This window comes from Cucurbita pepo, chromosome LG02 (assembly GCF_002806865.2).
Source record: "Cucurbita pepo subsp. pepo cultivar mu-cu-16 chromosome LG02, ASM280686v2, whole genome shotgun sequence".
NCBI lineage: Eukaryota > Viridiplantae > Streptophyta > Magnoliopsida > Cucurbitales > Cucurbitaceae > Cucurbita > Cucurbita pepo.
Genome location: NC_036639.1, coordinates 5,802,908 through 5,821,635, shown reverse-complemented (window position 1 = coordinate 5,821,635; position 18,728 = coordinate 5,802,908). Strand labels below are relative to the sequence as shown.

The 18,728-nt window shown below is 37.4% G+C and overlaps 1 protein-coding gene across 1 annotated transcript; it reads left to right on the top strand.

Moving 5' to 3' along the window:
* Positions 1 to 16,324: 16,324 nt before the first annotated feature.
* On the top strand, positions 16,325 to 17,194 carry LOC111787693. Its single transcript, XM_023667725.1, has one exon. It carries the CDS (start codon positions 16,325 to 16,327, stop codon positions 17,192 to 17,194), a length of 870 nt encoding a protein of 289 aa, XP_023523493.1.
* Positions 17,195 to 18,728: the final 1,534 nt, after the last annotated feature.

The following is an 18,728-nucleotide window of genomic DNA, read 5'->3' as shown; positions in this document are numbered from 1 at the left end:
TAAGAAAATAATTTGATTATACCTGAACAGATCTGAGAATTCTATTATGGAAATTGACTCATTTAATTTGCATAAAATAATTTAAACTTAACTCTAAAATGGTCCAATCATATCAAACCCAATTTGGGTTAGCTGAGAAGCCAAAAAACTGTAAGTGAGATGAAATGGAGCAATTGTTGTGACTCAAAAAGTAAAAAATGACATATTATTAAAAATCAAGATATAATGTTATATAATATTACATAAAAATTGTATCCCTTTAAAAGGTTTTTTTATTTTTATCATTCTTCGTCATTATACTTTAGTTTTGATAACGTCTTTCGATACCGTTCTCTAAATATAATCGAGCAATGAATTTGCAACCAATCTTGTAGACAATATTATGAACTCACGATAACGTTCTACGTCTAACTTATTGACTCAGTCCATGATCGTGACATAAAAACACGCTTTAGAAAAGACTTTGTGACCTCTCTAATTTTGGGCTTTAAAAAAATTTATGACGGTGGGTCATATCCTTATCTATATAATAAATATTAAAACATTGAATTGAGACTTTTCAAATCAATATTCACGTGTGTTTACTAATATTATTTTCTCGACTAAATTAATAAAATACTTTTAAATTTTATATTTTATGTTAAAAAAATATTCTTAAATTTTCAAAAAAATTCATTAATACTTTTCAACATCTTAAAAATATTTAAAAATACGTTTACTAATTAATGTAATTTTTATTAAAAAAAAATTCAAAAAAAAAATTATTTGTACCAATATAGGAATAGAAACCATCATCTATCTACACTTCATAGATTATCTTTACTGTTTTAATTTTTTTAAGAGTATTAATAAAACTTTGAAAATCTCGATATTTTGAAACACCTCGAAAAGTTGGAGGGTATTTCTATTAATTTAATCTTTTTATTTTAGTAGTTGGGTTGTCGGGATCATAAATAAAAAACTTAGAATATTCAACCATCACTCCATCCTCTATTTCCTTGTCTATAAATATTCCTTCTATTTTGCTAAAGTCGTCACATCCAATTCTTGTTCTTATCGGCCCGAACAAAACATGAATCAAGAACTCGAAAATCTCGAAAATTTTCAGTTTTTGGGAGTCATTGGGATTCTCAAAGAAACCCTAAAGTTAATATACCAATGGAGAAAGATTTTCACCCAAATCACTCTTTCCTTCATTCTTCCTCTCTATCTCTTTACCTTTCTCCCCATGCAAATCTCCCTTCTCTTCCCACAAATACCTTATTCTCTCACTTTCAAAATCCTTTCTTATATCCTCTCCATCATTTTCTCTCTCCTCTCCACCGCCACCGTCGTCTACACTGTCGCCTGTATCTACACAACCGGTGACGTTTCATTCAAACATGTTATCAGCGTCATACCCAACGTCTGGAAACGACTTCTCCTCACCTATCTATGCGTTCTCATAGGCTTGTTTGCCTACACCTTTGTTGCTACCATGGTCTTCTCTTTGATACTTATGGTCGTTGTCTTAACAAATGAATCAAATGCCTTTAGCTCCAACAGCTATAGCTTAACGTTTGCTATCATCGTCACCATCATCGTCTTTATGGGTACTTTCTATTTGACACTAATTTGGAGGCTATCATATGCTGTGTCAATTCTTGAAGAGTTCTGTGGGTTTAAAGCCATGGCTAAAAGTAAGGGTTTGGTTCAAGGGAAGATGATGATCAATATTAAGTTATCAATGTTTCTTATTTTGAGTATGGGAGGGTTCGAACTTGGGTTCTATTATATGATTTTTCATACGCCATTGGTGGGTAAGATTCTTTTGGAAATTGTTTTGGTCGTGTTGTTTTCTTTCTTCTTTTTGTTTGGCTTAGTGGCTATGTCTGTGTTTTATTTCGTCTGCAAATCGTACCACCGTGAGATTGTCGACAAGGTGTCGGGTTTAGATCGTCTTCAAAGTTATCCATCGGTCGAATATTACCCGTTGAAGGTCGACGATCATACTCCGATTGAGAAATTGCAAGTTGTTTGAATCTGATTTGTGCATTATTTTTTTTGCTTTCGTTTGTAATAAGGTGTAATATATATGTTGTACTAGTTGAATTATAATCAAGTTGATACGTAATAAAATATTCCTCCAATATTTAGATTCATGGAGATTGTGTCATTTTTTAACCTTAGATCCTTGATGAAAGTTGCTCGTTGTGAAGTGTAACGACCCAGATTCACCGCTAGTAGACATTGTCCTTTTTGGGCTTTCCCTTTCGAGCTTCTCCTCACGGCTTTAAAACGCGTTTGCTAGGGGAAGGTTTTCACACCCCTTATAAAGGGTGTTTTGTTCTCCTCTCCAACCAATGTGGGACATCACAATTCACCATCATTCAGGGCCTAGCGTCCTCGCTGGCACTCGTTCCTTTCTCCAATCGATGTGCAACCCCCTCCAAATCCACCCCCCTTTGGGGCCAGCATCCTTATTGGCACACCACCTTGTGTCTACCCCCCTTCGAGGAACAGCGAGAAGGCTGGCACATCGTCCGGTGTCTAGCTCTAATACCATTTGTAACAACCCAGATTCACCGCTAGCAGATATTGTCCTCTTTGAGCTTTCCCTTTCGAGCTTCCCCTCAAGGTTTTAAAACACGTCTGCTAGAGGAAGGTTTCCACACGTTTACAAAGAGGGTTTTGTTCTCCTCCCCAACCAATATGAGACATCACATGAAGAAACTCAAGAGAAATAACCATTGAACTGAGTAGATTTATGTGCAAGTATGTTTACGTGTAATCGACTTAAAATTCTCCCAAAAAGAGAAATTTAGTATTCTAAGCTAGAGGAAGACTTTTGCTATGCCATCAACTCTCATTTGAGTTAAAGAGCTAAGATTTGAGTGATTAATGAAATAAATTAAAATGAGGGCGCTAAAGATAGCATGGTTTCACGATGATCAAGTTAGGATGTTTCTAGTATATACCATCATGTCAAGAAGTTTCTGGTGAACCGACCGCTTGTGGATAATGAGTTATGATCAAAGAACGACATTTTATTGCTCCCAGATTATGATTAGCCCCCATGAGCTAGTCGTCTCGAAAATAAGAACTTAATTTATACACCATTAAGATTCCTTTAAATATCTAGTTTACCACCGCAACATCCAACATAATTTGAGATACTTTACCGTGTCTATTTGTTAGGAATAGAAAAAGAAAACTAGAAAGATTAGAAGAATCGGGAGAAATCTCTCATTCTGTTCAATAATAAAATTGGTTATTATATAGCGAGAAAGAATCAAATCCGATAGGACTAAATCTAATTCAAATAACAAAATCTAATATAATCTAATCCTAACAATCCCTCCCTTAAACTCAACAGAAAGGCGTAATCAGTTTATATCTACGACCTCATAACTGACTTCCAACATGAGGTATCTTCATCGATTCTCATGTGTCATTTCTGTTTATTGCTCCAAGTCCATGGCTTGCCTCCATTTCTCACTCTTCAATGCTTCTTTAAATCAATGTGTCTTCAAAGTTTACAGGTTTGCAGGTTTAGTAGTGGTAAACATGGCTGAGCTTCGTCATCTTCTTTACAAAAAAAATTCTCCTATTGCATAGTCTCTCATCCAGACTACTCATCAACATCTTCACAAAAATCTTCTCCTATTGCATAGTCTCTCATCCAGACCGGTGGCCTCTTATTTTCCTCTGCTGTATTTTCATCTGCCGCTTCTATATTATTATTTTCATATGCCGCTTCTATATCATAGAGTCTGTAAGCTTTTGACTCTTCACTAACTCCCAGCAAAACATAACTCAAACTCTTATCATCTAGCTTAGTTCTCCGAGTTGCCTCCTCTTTTTGTCTCTGAATCCAGAACTAATCGTCGCTGTGTTTTTCTACCGTTCTTCTATTCTCTTCCAGCATTTTATCTAGCTCTTCTCTCTTTTCGTGCTTGTTCTCCTTTTTGTCTTGTAGTAGTAAGAGCGGCTTCTTTCTCTTTCTCAAGCTGCACATCAACATCATCAAACAACTTCATGCGACCTTCCTCTATTCGCCTCTGTATTTCTAATTTAGTCTCTTCAGAGTTTAGTCTTTCTTCAACATTCTTCTGAATTAGTTCTTCCATCCTCCTTTCTGTTGAGATGTGATTCAAAATGAAGATATGATTCAAAATGAAGATATGATTCAGAGTAGTAGAGATATGATTCAAATATTCAAACTATGAGATTTTTAGGAGATTGTTAGTAGATTTAAATTCTTTCTAGATTTCGATGATTTACTATTTCTGGTCCAGTGTATAAGCTATAAATACTGGAATTGTGTAAGCCTCTGAGCATTAAGTCAGTAGACATTAATAAAGCACTGCAGCTTCTATCTATTCTCATCTATTCCTATCTCTTTCACTATCCCTCTTTCCAACAATTTTGGTATCAGAGCCAAGTTCGTTCGACACGAGGGCGAGTGATTATTTTCTTTCACAAAACAAAAATGGCAGTAGCTGGTTTCTCTTCCTCTGCACCGTTGTTACCAATCTTTAATGGTGAGAAATATGAGTGGTGGAGCATCAAGATGAAGACCTTGCTCAGATCGCAGGAGCTATGGGACTTGGTGGAGCACGGGTTTGTTGATTTATTAGAACCCACAATAGAAGAAAAGGAGAGACTAAGAGAAACCAAGAAAAACGATGCCAAGGCTTTATTCATTATTCAGCAAGCAGTTCATGAGACTATCTTTTCACGAATTGCAGCAGCAACCACATCAAAGCAGGCATGGTCAATTCTGCAGAAAGAGTTTCAGGGAGATTCAAAAGTCATAACAGTGAAATTGCAATCTCTAAGACGTGATTTTGAAACTCTGCTCATGACGAATGGCGAATCAATTGCTGATTTTTTGTCCAGAACAATGGCAATAGTCAGTCAGATGCGCACCTATGGAGAGAAAATTTCAGACGAAACAATAGTTGCAAAGGTATTGAGAAGCTTAACTCCAAAGTTTGACCATGTGGTGGCTGCCATAGAAGAAGCTAAGGATCTATCCGTACTCTCCGTTGATGAACTAATGGGCTCGCTTCAGGCTCATGAGGCAAGAATCAACAGAGCATCAGAAAGAAACGAAGAAAAGGCACTACAAGTGAAGGAGACAACCAACAACGAAAACAACGAAAGAGAAAATATTCATTTAGCAGGTAGAAGTCGTGGAAGAGGAGGATTTCGCAGCTTCCATGGTGGTCGTGGTAACAGGGGTAGATGGAGAAGTGATGGACAGAGACAATTCAATGAACAAAGGAATGTCATACAATGTTACTATTGCAAAAGGTATGGGCACACAAAATCTAATTGTTGGTATAAAAATCAACAAATGAATTTTGCAGCAGGGAATGAAGAAGAAGAAGAAAAGCTGCTTATGGCGTGCATGGATACTAATCCAAGAAAAGGTGACTTATGGTTTGTTGATAGCGGATGCTCGAACCATATGACAGGCACCAAATCCTTATTCAAAGAGCTTGATGAGACACAAAAAATTAAGGTGCAACTTGGAAACACAAAAGAGATGCAAGTTGAGGGAAAAGGTACGGTGAAAGTCGAAACCAGTTATGGTAAGATAAAACAATTAGATAATGTTCAATTTGTACCTGATTTAGGGTATAATTTATTGAGTGTTGGACAATTGATGACTAGAGGACATTCAGTTCTATTTGATGACAACACATGTGTCATTACACATAAAAAATCAGGTCATAAAGTTCAAATTGCCATGACTTCAAATAAGATGTTTCCACTTGATATTTCTAACATGGAGGATTTTGCTCTTGCTGCTAGCACGAAAGATGACTCAACATTATGGCATCTCAGATATGGACATCTTCATATGAACGGCCTGAAAATACTCAGGAATAAAGGTATGGTTTTCGGATTACCAAGAATTGACTCAACTAACTTATGTGAAGGATGCATTTATGGCAAGCAGACTAGGAAGTCCTTTCCTGTTGGAAAAGCTAGAAGAGCTTCACACTGTCTAGAACTAATTCATGCTGATTTATGTGGGCCAATGCAAACGAATTCCTTGGGTGGGAGTATATATTTTTTACTATTCATTGATGATTATAGTCGCATGAGCTGGGTCTATTTCCTACAACATAAGTCAGAAACTTTTCAGAAGTTCCAGATGTTTAAAGCTATGGTAGAGAACCAAAGTGGCTGTCACATTAAAGTTCTTCGAACAGACAGAGGTGGCGAGTTCATATCTAAAGAGTTCAATCTGTTTTGTGAAGAAGAGGGCATCCAAAGGGAATTAACAGCTCCCTATACTCCAGAACAAAATGGAATCGCTGAACGGAAAAATCGAACTATTGTGGAGATGGCAAGAAGTATGTTACAAGCAAGGAGACTTCCAGACCAATTTTGGGCAGAAGCCGTAGCAACATCTGTTTATCTATTAAACATCTCACCAACAAAGGCGGTTATGAATCGAACTCCCTATGAAGCATGGCATAGAAGGAAACCATCTGTAAGTCATTTACGAATCTTTGGTTGTGTTGCTTATGCTTTGAAACATCCTCAAGTTCGTCAAAAGCTTGATGAAAAATCTGAAAAATGCATTTTCATTGGCTATTGTACTCAATCAAAGGCATATAAATTATACAACCCCATCAGTGAAAAGATTTTAGTTAGAAGGGATGTAATATTTAATGAAAATGTGAGTTGGGATTGGAGTAAAGAACAGGAGCAGCAAAAGATTACCGTTGAAGTTTCCCCAAATGAAGAAACAAGGGTCAACTCCAGTGCATCTCCTAGTGTCTCCACTGCAACACAAAATGTGTCAAATTCATCATCTTCAGCATCACTAAACAGCGATTCTTCTCTTGAAGAACTTTCGGATGAGACACCTCCAAAGAAGTATAAATCTTTAACTGACATATATGCATCATGTCAATTTGCTCTTACTGTTTCAGATCCTATGTGTTATGAAGAAGCAGCTGAAAGAGAAGAGTGGAAGAAAGCCATGGTAGAAGAGATGCAGTCCATTGAGAAAAATGGAACATGGGAGATGGTTGACTTACCAAACGAAAAAAATGCAATCAATTTGAAATGGGTGTTCAGGACAAAATTTGCACCAGATGGAAGCATACAAAAGCATAAGGCCCGTCTTGTAGCAAAAGGGTATGCACAACAACAAGGTATAGATTTTGAAGAAACTTTTTCTCCAGTAGCTCGTTTTGAAACTGTAAGAACTATTCTAGCATTAGCAGCAGAATTGCGGTGGCCAGTTTATCAGTTTGATGTTAAGTCAGCATTTCTTAACGGAGATTTACAAGAAGAGGTTTATGTAGCACAACCAGAAGGATTCATAGAGAAGGACAAAGAAACAAAGGTATACAAGTTGAGAAAGGCACTATACGGATTAAAGCAGGCCCCTCGAGCTTGGTACAGCAAGATTGATGGGTATTTTCAAAAGAAAGGATACATGAGAAGTGAGAATGAGCCTACTTTATATGTGAAGAAGGAAGGTAAAAGTGATTTCATCATTATTTGCCTCTATGTTGACGATATTATCTACACTAGCTCTTCTAACTCTCTTTTGGATAAATTTAAGTCTCAAATGATGAGTGAATTTGAGATGTCAGATATGGGTCTATTGCACTATTTTCTTGGTCTTGAAGTATATCAAGTTGAAGATGGAATTTTTATTTCACAAAGAAAATATGCCAAAGATATTATGAGTAAATTTGGTATGCTTAATTGTAAGCCTGCAGCTACACCTATGAATATTAATGAGAAATTACAACATGATGATGGAGCAGAAATGACAGATGCTAGAAGGTTCAGGAGCTTGGTTGGCGGACTGATTTACTTAACTCACACACGACCCGACATTGCATTTCCTGTTGGTATTATTTCTAAGTTTATGCAACATCCTTCAAAGGTTCATTATGGAGCAGCAAAAAGAGTCTTACGTTACATTGCCGGAACTATGGAGTATGGAATTTGGTATTCTAAATCCTCTAATTTCAAACTATATGGATTCACTGATAGTGATTGGGCAGGATCATTAGATGATAGACGAAGCATTTCAGCCAATGTTTTCACTTTAGGGTCAGGAGCGATCACTTGGAGCTCAAAGAAACAAGCAACAGTGGCGTTGTCAACATCAGAAGCAGAATATGTTGCAGCAACTTCAGCAGCGTGTCAAGCCATTTGGCTAAGAAGAATGTTAGCTGATCTTCAACAAGAGCAAAAAGGGGCAACAAAGATATTTTGTGATAATAAAGCAACTATTTCTATGACAAAGAACCCAGCGTTTCACAGTAGAACAAAACATATTGAACTTCGACATCACTATATTCGTGATCTTGTTGCAGACGAAGAAATTGTCTTGGAATATTGTAACACCGATGAACAGCTAGCAGACATACTTACCAAGGCATTGTCAAAAGAAAAGTTTTGCTACTTCAGACAATTACTTGGCATTTGCAACTTTGAATCAAGGGGGAGTGTTGAGATGTGATTCAAAATGAAGATATGATTCAAAATGAAGATATGATTCAGAGTAGTAGAGATATGATTCAAATATTCAAACTATGAGATTTTTAGGAGATTGTTAGTAGATTTAAATTCTTTCTAGATTTCGATGATTTACTATTTCTGGTCCAGTGTATAAGCTATAAATACTGGAATTGTGTAAGCCTCTGAGCATTAAGTCAGTAGACATTAATAAAGCACTGCAGCTTCTATCTATTCTCATCTATTCCTATCTCTTTCACTATCCCTCTTTCCAACACTAGCTGATCTTCTTCTAACTTCTTCAACTCTGCTTCACGCTTTTTCTTCTTTTCTTCCTCTTTCTTAAGCTTCTCTATGGAATGATTCCGATCAGTGGATGCACGACTAGAACTAGAACTGGACGATTCAGGGAAAGGAGATAACGAGGAAGACCTACTTCTGCGTTGGCGGCTGAGGGAACTTGAACGGGTGCTTCTCTTGGAACGGGTAGTGGAATGATAGGGGGAAGGACTTCGGTCCCTTTTGCTTCTCTTACTATGACGATAGGAATTAGAGCGGTGAATGTACGACAGAGACCTTGAACCACTTCTCCCCATAAGTTTCAATTGAGTTTGAATGGCTGCTATAGGCTGAGATATAGCATGCAATACGAACATTCGATTCAAAGACATCTTTGTCTCCATCATTAAGTCTCTCTCAGGATGAAACACCTTGCATGTTCCATTTTGAAACAAAAAAATAACCCCCTTTGCTTGCAATTTACCAATACTCAACAAATTGTTCCTTAGGCCTGACACAGAACACTCCTGTGATTATCATTATGATTCCATTCACTTCCAGCCACACATTACCCTTTCCGGTTACAACCATGCTTGAGTTGTTACCAGCTTCACTGAATCTCTGAAACTTCCATCAAAATTTGAAAAATATTCCTTCTTCCCACACATATGATTGCTACATCTCGAGTCAAGGAACCACATATCTTCTTTATTGGCCTTATTCATATTCACGTATTGAGTCTCTTCATAGTTTGTCTGCCTCGTCCCCTTCCTCTGCCTCTAAAGCTTCCACGACCTTGACTCCTTCCTCCAGCAGACCCACACATATGATTGCTACATCTCGAGTCAAGGAACCACATATCTTCTTATCTTCTTGGAACCACATATCTTCTTATCTTCTTTGCCTCGTCCCTTTCCTCTGCCTCTAAAGCTTCCACGACCTTGACTCNTTGCAATTTACCAATACTCAACAAATTGTTCCTTAGGCCTGACACAGAACACTCCTGTGATTATCATTATGATTCCATTCACTTCCAGCCACACATTACCCTTTCCGGTTACAACCATGCTTGAGTTGTTACCAGCTTCACTGAATCTCTGAAACTTCCATCAAAATTTGAAAAATATTCCTTCTTCCCACACATATGATTGCTACATCTCGAGTCAAGGAACCACATATCTTCTTTATTGGCCTTATTCATATTCACGTATTGAGTCTCTTCATAGTTTGTCATATCTTCTTTATTGGCCTTATTCATATTCACGTATTGAGTCTCTTCATAGTTTGTCTGCCTCGTCCCCTTCCTCTGCCTCTAAAGCTTCCACGACCTTGACTCCTTCCTCCAGCAGACCCACACATATGATTGCTACATCTCGAGTCAAGGAACCACATATCTTCTTATCTTCTTGGAACCACATATCTTCTTATCTTCTTTGCCTCGTCCCTTTCCTCTGCCTCTAAAGCTTCCACGACCTTGACTCCACATATCTTCTTATCTTCTTGGAACCACATATCTTCTTATCTTCATTGGCCTTATTCATATTCACGTATTGAGTCTCTTCATAGTTTGTTGAGTCTCTTCATAGTTTGTCTGCCTCGTCCCCTTCCTCTGCCTCTAAAGTTTCCACGACCTTAGGGCATGACTTTGATACCATCGGTGTGGCTTAATTTGCCTTTGGGGAAGGTTAAGTTTGAGGTTTATTGGTGAGGTTTATTGGTTTGTTGGTCGGCCAACGTTGGTGAGGGTGGTGGGAAGGGGTGAGTCTTTCATTTTATGGGGTTTGTTGTGTTTGTTGGTTGAGTTTGTGTCGGAAATTGTGGTGTATTTTGTTTGCAAATGGTGTCACTGTGAGAGTGTTGATAAGCTGCCTCTGTCGGACCATTTTTATGGTTGTTAGACGAACACGACTCTCCACAATGGTAACCATTTTTATGGTTGTTAGACGAACACGACTCTCCACAATGGTATGATATTGTCCACTTTGAGCATAAGCTCTCATGGCTTTGCTTTGGGCTTCCCCAAAAGGCCTCATACCAATGGAGTTAGCATTCCTCACTTATAAACCCATGACCATTCCCTAAATTAGTCGATGTGGGACTTCCATCATCCAACAATGGTCATTTGTCGCCTAATTATGTTGGGTCGGATGTTCACAATGTTGTTCATCAATCATCAGCTTCACAATGATGTTCACAATGTTTTTTTTTTTTTTTTAGTATCCATTGATAAATAAGATTAATAATATTTATGTTCCATATTTATTAATATTTTGTGTTTGTAATTAACCTTAACCTTTATTAAACAATGAGAGTTGGTACGTTTATTATTCAACACTAGAACGCAACTGTTCAGACAACTACTCACTCTTATTAATACCCTTATGATTGCTCGGGATGAAAAACTTAATGAGTTGGATGGGTATTTAGGTAGATGCTAGACGATTTATTTATAAAATATCTAAAATCAATTAAAAATATCTATTAAATTCATTTATTCAATAAATTTGAAAAAAAAAATTCTATAAGTTTGGAACATTTAAACCTAATAAATTAAATAACTTTTATTTTTATTTTTTAAATCCCTCTCAAAGAATAGGCATACAAGCCTTAAGTCAAGAAAATAATTTAGAAATAATGAATAAAATGTTGCCCAAAATTTGGTTAAAAAATAGATGTTATGCCACGTGTCACTTTTTGATAGGGTGAAAGACGAAAATATTAAAATTATGAAACAGCGAAGGGTGCAGGAAAGTAGATAGTTGACTGCCACGTGTGGGCTCGTCATAAGCTGGAAAATATAATAACATAATATTAAAAAAGTAACTGTGTTGAATTTTCTTTATTTTGACTATTCTCCTAATTCAAACCCAGCGCCACCTGTCACGTTCTAGATGGCCCAACATTTCAAAAAGCCTATAGTTCTGTCAGGTGATTGGTCCGATTAACCACGTCATCCATCTTTATTTTTATATAAAATCTTATCTGAGGTGGGATTGGAGTGACTCAACATATATTTTTATTAATATTATTGACAAATAAATTAAATTTTATTGACATCAAAATATTAATTATTTGAGGTCGGGCATCATAGATTATAAATCTAATAAGGTTCGATTTTTTGAAAAACCGAACCACAAAGTAAATCAAATATTATAACGTTTTCAATATTTATAATAAAGAAATCAATTCTTTTAAAATAATTAGACCGAAATAATTGGTTTATGTCGAATCGATTTAGTTCCTTGATATTTTCAAACGTAACGAAGACTCCTAATATCAACAATAAAATCGAGACAAAACTTGAAGTTATCCTCTTTGTTTATATGATTGAACGTTAAATATCACACTCATCATTAGTCATTTTATCTATAGATCTTATATTTCAAGTAAGATAATTGTTGGGCTTTTATTGGATAAGACTGCAACTATACTATTTTCTATTGGAATAGAGTTGCTATTATATGTATGACATGACAGTGCAGAAATAATCCTTTAGAATATTTTTAAAACGATGTTATTGACTTAAACGTTCGTAATAAAAGCTTTAAAGTAAATCAACGAAAAATAAATAGCTGAAATTTAAATAAAATAATAAAATAATGTACTAATCTAAGATAAGGGTACAAAATAGACATAAATGCAACTACTTAACACTAGTTTCATGACCTTCATCATGGCGCCGCCATAATGTGTATAAGGGTGTCATAATGTGTATAAGGGTGTCTTGCCTTTATATGAAATGTGAGTGGCTTGTGACTTCAGGAGGCAACGTGTGTTCAGGCAATCCCTGGTCGAGGCAGGGATTGTTGGGTTGCAGTCACAGGTCTGGGTTGAATTCTACTGTTCGGCCGCGGGGATTATGTCTAGGTTGAGGGTTATTTCGTTGGGCCGAGTGGGTTTGGATTGAGGCACGGTTTGGACCGTCAGCGAGGATTGGGTTCTCGGCTTCGGTTCGTGGGTTGGTCACGGGTTCTCGGATTGGTTCTTGGTTACGGTTTTGGGTCGCGACTGATGGTTTAGGCTGAGATTGGGCATCCTGGGATGGGCCGAGGCGTCTGGGCCATGGTGGTTTCGTTGGCCGAGGGTTTGGACTGGAGCAGGTTGGTCTTAGTTCAAGTCGCGAGTTCGGATCTCGGGTCGAATTTCGTCTCCTTCGCTCGATTATCAGAGAATTTCCAGCGTTCTCTCTCTCCTTGGTAACGTTGTTCCGACATCCTTTTTCCTTCTTTTTCTTTCATTTTTGAATCTCCTCTTCCCCCTAATCCCGTTTGCGGTGTTTGTTTGGTTCATATAAGTCGAAAGCTTCCAGATCTGAGGAGATCCGAAAACTCGAGGTTCTGTCTTCCCTTCCCAACGGTGTATGATGGGTAATAAGCGTCGAAATCTATCCCTGGTGTGTTTAAAGGTCTCTGAGATTGTTTTCGTGGCGTAAATCAGAGGTTTCAACATGATTTTTCGTTGGGCTTCGTTCGCTGGCGATTTGTTGGTGTCTCTCGATTTCTCTCACTTTTCTCATTGTTTTTCTTTCTTGCATGTGTTCTAAGATGGCTGAAGGTCGGGGTTTGGTTTCGTGAAGGCATTCGTCATACAAGTAACGACTTTTCTCAAGTAATATTTATAGGGATTGCTAGGACGTGCTAGCATGTATATGGAAAATTACCGAAATACCCTCAAAAGAGAATTTAATTTGCATGTTTATTTTAATACTTTCTAGTGTGTGACCTTTTCTCGTATGTGGGACTCTCTATCTTCTTGGGTAGATAATTGATCATTATGCTCAATGTTATCTTCTTGGGTAGAAATGAGGATAAGATGTTACGATCTATACTTTGGGCATTCGATGAATGTTATCACCCCGTTGAGTTTGTATGAATATTAGATTATGATTTTCGTACTTTAGGTGATTGATAATAATACCTCCCAAATAAGTATGCATGAATGAATAGACTATATTTTCCGTGCTTTAGGTGATCAATAGAAATATCTCCTTAACCAAGCATGTACCAGCAAACCAAGTTAAGAATAAGGTACTACAACCAGAGAGGTATTCTCGTTGACCGAAGTCAATACATTTTTCGTAGACCGAACACTCGAGGATCGTGAGCGGCAATCAGAGTATTGCACCCAAATAGATCTCGTCAATTCTTTAGATTTTTTTTTAAAGATCCTTTTGACAGTAGAATTCCCTCACACCGGAAGCCATCCGTATGTCGAAAAATTTCAAAACACCGATCAACCTTATCAACATTACATAGATCCAACAAAAATAGTAGATTTAATTTAATGATGAGGTCAGTATGATCATTGTTTTGTCAATTTAAATTATTTTTATAGCGGGAAGTAGATTTAATTGATACGTTAGATGAATTAAATCGTATGTTATGTTTTAATCCAATGTTATGGATCCACGTAGATTGATTTGGATGGCAAGGGTTAGTCTATGGTATAAATTAGTAACTCCGACTTAGGTCAACAAAGCAAGTGACTCTACTATTAGTTTGGTTGGATAAATTGCTTGCCGTATGAACGATAATTGCACTGTGGCTCTTACATGTATTGTGTCTTATGATTGATTTATGTATGTTTATTATGATATTAATGTGGTGGGAGTATGTTATGCTATGGAACTCGATATGTTATGTTGTAGTTATGAGATGTGTCATGTCATGGAATATCATGTTGACACGTTACACAATTGAAATTTGTGTTATACTATGTTGTACACTACATTATTAGATGACATGAAATGATTATGTTACGAATGAAGTGGACAGAAAGGTATCACTATCATATGCGTCAACTTTCTAGGGTCTGAACTAAGCCTGAATTTCTTAGAGTCTATAGAACAACTCAACGTAACTTACTAGGTTAAGGATGCAGTATTTTTTTTATAATAAAATTATAAAATTTGAACCGTACTCTTCAAATTGGCAATAATCGTGTGTAATTCATAGCACCGCATAATTGAACCGTGCATAATTGAACGAATATGATTGTAACACCACTTATGGATCAACAAAAAGGGGTGAAAGCTTATAAACTTGAAATTGACAATGCCTCTCGTTAATATAATAATATTGGAAGCATGTGATTTGCAATACAATTCGGCCCCAATGATTCTTCCAAAAAAACAATTGTAGTCAACATCAGGCCATCGTTGACGTCGACTTTATAATTTTCTAATAATAATAATAAAGATGCTTTTTTTTTTTTTTCTTTTCTATTTTATTGCAATTTCATTGATAATATTGAAATAATAGCCAACCAACGTGTTGACTCAGTCACCAAGACTCGCTCTACAATGAAAAAGATAAGGATATCTTTCAAAACACTTTGGGGGCCTACCATTCATATTTTCTCAAACCTAAACCCTCTCGTACGGTATAACCCATGAAAGCTTAGGCTCGACGCCAACGATATCATACCCTTGTAAAGATATGTTGTTCCTATGATCGGTATCAAAATCTACCTTGAACCTAGTTATGTCCATAGAATCAATAAAGAAAAGTTGTGAGTCGTCTTGAAGGTGTAGATCCATACTAGTGTTTTAAAAAAAAAAGATTATATGGATAGTGTTCAACGAATAGATGAGTATTTAAGAGGGGTTCAATGGTATCTTGTTCAAGAAGAGGATTGTCGGAGTCCCTCTATATACCAATGGAGGAGGTTCTATAGCAAAGGTCCGGTAGGTATATTCGTATTTAAGAGGGGTTCAATGGTATCTTGTTCAAGAAGAGGATTGTCGGAGTCCCTCTATATACCAATGGAGGAGGTTCTATAGCAAAGGTCCGGTAGGTATATTCGTATTTAAGAGGGGTTCAATGGTATCTTGTTCAAGAAGAGGATTGTCGGAGTCCCTCTATATACCAATGGAGGAGGTTCTATAGCAAAGGTCCGGTAGGTATATTCGTATTTAAGAGGGGTTCAATGGTATCTTGTTCAAGAAGAGGATTGTCGGAGTCCCTCTATATACCAATGGAGGAGGTTCTATAGCAAAGGTCCGGTAGGTATATTCGTATTTAAGAGGGGTTCAATGGTATCTTGTTCAAGAAGAGGATTGTCGGAGTCCCTCTATATACCAATGGAGGAAGTTCTATAGCAAAGGTCCGGTAGGAATGCCGCTGTCAAATTCAACATAAACTAATCTATGAACACTACCAACATAGACATATCCTTGCAAGTAGCAAGAAAGTTCGTCAGCATTCTCAAGCATTTAAAATTGATTGTTCTATAAACAAGAAAGGATAAAATAATATTTGGAATAACCAATGCAGAGGCACCCAAAAGTCATCTATATCCTTTTCAAACTCAATTCTCAAGAACATTCAAACACCCATTTTCCTTATATATCCTTTCCTCCTCCAAAAATCCTCCATTCTTCTGCAAATTATCCCATCTACTTCTTCGCAGAATCATGGATGTAGAACAAGAAGAGATGCAATTCCTCGGAACCTATGGAATTTTTAGAGAAACCAGCAAATTAATCTTCACATGGCGAAGGATTTTCTCCCAAATCACTCTAGCCCTAATTCTCCCTCTCTCCTTCTTGTTCCTCGCTCATATGGAGCTCTCCAATCTATTCCTAAGAAAAATCATGTACGACGAATTCATACTGGACCAAACGCGGCCCCGTACAGAGTCATTCGGAAAACTCTCTGGCGTCGTTTCGTCGGAGAAGGTCTATTATTTTCTATTTCAAATCGCGTACCTGGTTATCTTCGTCGTCCTGTCGCTCCTCTCCACCGCCGCTGTCGTCTACACCGTCGCGTCAATCTACACCGGCCGCGACGTCACCTTCAAGCCGGTGATGAGCGTCGTCCCCAAGGTCTGGAAGCGACTCCTCCTGACATTTCTCTGCGTGTTCATCTCCTACGTCGGCTACTCCATCGCCAGCTTGTTCGTCATCATCTCCCTCCTAGTCCTCATCATCTTCATCGGCCACATCACCGGCTCCGGCGTCATACTCCTGATCTACGCCTTCCAGATCCTATACCTCGCCGGCGCCTTCTACCTGATGACGATCTGGCAGCTCTCGAACGTCGTCTCTGTTCTAGAAGATTCCTACGGATTCAAAGCCATGGCCAAGAGCTACGCCTTGGTGAAAGGGAAATTAGGGATTTCCGTGGTTATAATCCTTCTCCTAAGCCTCCCTCTCGGAACGGTGCGTTTTATGTTTGGGCATTTGGTGGTTCGTGCGGCAGCGTTGGGAGTTGTCTCCAAGGGCGTTTTGGGGATTTTGTGCTTCTTGTTGTTTTTCGTGTTCTATTTGTTGAAGCTGGTGACGGAGACGGTGTTGTATTTCGTCTGCAAATCATACCATCATGAAAATATTGACAAATCTGCCCTCTCAGACCATCTCGGAGAGTATTTGTTAGGAGAATATGTGCCGTTGAAACCTAAGGATGTTCAACTTGAAAAAATTCAAGTTTGAATATGCAAATAATAATCATAGGTTATAGGTTTATACTATGATTTTAATGAATCAATATCGAGTTCTAATGCTTTATATAATCTTGGGATGTAACTTTTTATCGATTATTTATTTTAGTCTTTTGATTTTCTAATGTTCATCGACAATACCATAAGTTGCGGGTGTGTTTGATTTGATTTGATTTGATATCTTTGTAGAATCGTAGTTGGCAAGCCAACTTTTCTGGTATGTTGAGCGAATTTGACTAGAGAAATGGTGAGAGATTACGATGTTGCTCAAACCTTAGGGTCCTGTTCATAGGACTTAGCGAGAATAAAATACAATTTAATCAATTTGAGTAAAATGAAAGTGACAAGGTAGGGTTGTAGACAATAAGATCCCGTAGGCTACTATAGATATCGAGAGTGGTAGTGTCGAAAGAAAAGGTCTATCACTAGGAAGTACCTAACTATGAAATCATAGTGTTGGTATGAACGTAGAAAAGAGTGATTTGGGGTTACCAAAGGGAAATTTTACAAGCTATGATCATGAAAGTTCGAGCACTCTATACTTGAACTAATTTGTAACCTCTACGAGTGCCTTTGTCTCAACACTATTTGTGAGATTTAAAGGCAAGTTCGAGGACAGCTGCATGTGTGAAAGTTGTGAGGCGGTTTAAAGGTGTCACAATGTTGATCAAGTTTTTCAGGCTTGTATGGAGGTAGATTGTGCTACGAGATATCAAAAATATGATTTAAAGTTATGAAATCGCGAATTAGATTGAACGGAGTGGGAGATTCACAACGATTTAAGTGTAGAAATTGTTTCTAAGCCAACTAGATTCTAATGAAATTTTAATAAAATGCTTAATATGATATGATAAGGTCATGTACAAAATTCGATAGTGGTTGGATTACATTAAAGGGCTAAATCAAGTATATGTGTAAAATGATTAAAATACCCCTATGGTTATGTACCACTTGTTGGTGAACCAAGTGACCTCCAAATGGTACGAAATCTTATAGAAAGGTTTCAGGGTCATTAGAATATAAATAGCAGTTAAACAGTGGTGATGATGTTCTATTTATAAGATAAACAATGGTGGTCAGTCGTCATATTTGTAGAGTGCTTCAAAGGGTGTCTGGTTAGATAACAACAGTGGTCGTACTATCTTGATAGTAGGATGAAAAAATGGTAAACAATGGTGGTCAGTCGTCATATTTGTAGAGTGCTTCAAAGGGTGTCTGGTTAGATAACAACAGTGGTCGTACTATCTTGATAGTAGGATGAAAAAATGGTTGTGTTTGGTCGTACTATCTTGATAGTAGGATGAAATTGAGTTTGAACGAATTTAACAAAGTGTATTAACAAAGTTAGTTGGAGATAAGGAAATATGATAGAGACCAACAAATTGTTTACCGAGCCAATCATCTTCCCTAGCCAAGTCCCTAAACCAACAAATTGAAATACTCATGCAGTTTCCTTCAACACTAAGGACCATAGACCATTGGGCCTTCACCCAAGGCCCACCTCCCTACTTGGAATGGATGGGTCA

Coding starts and splice junctions, on each gene's coding strand:
- LOC111787693 (XM_023667725.1), top strand. CDS start 16,325: ATGGAGCTCTCCAATCTATTCCTAAGAAAAATCATGTACGACGAATTC.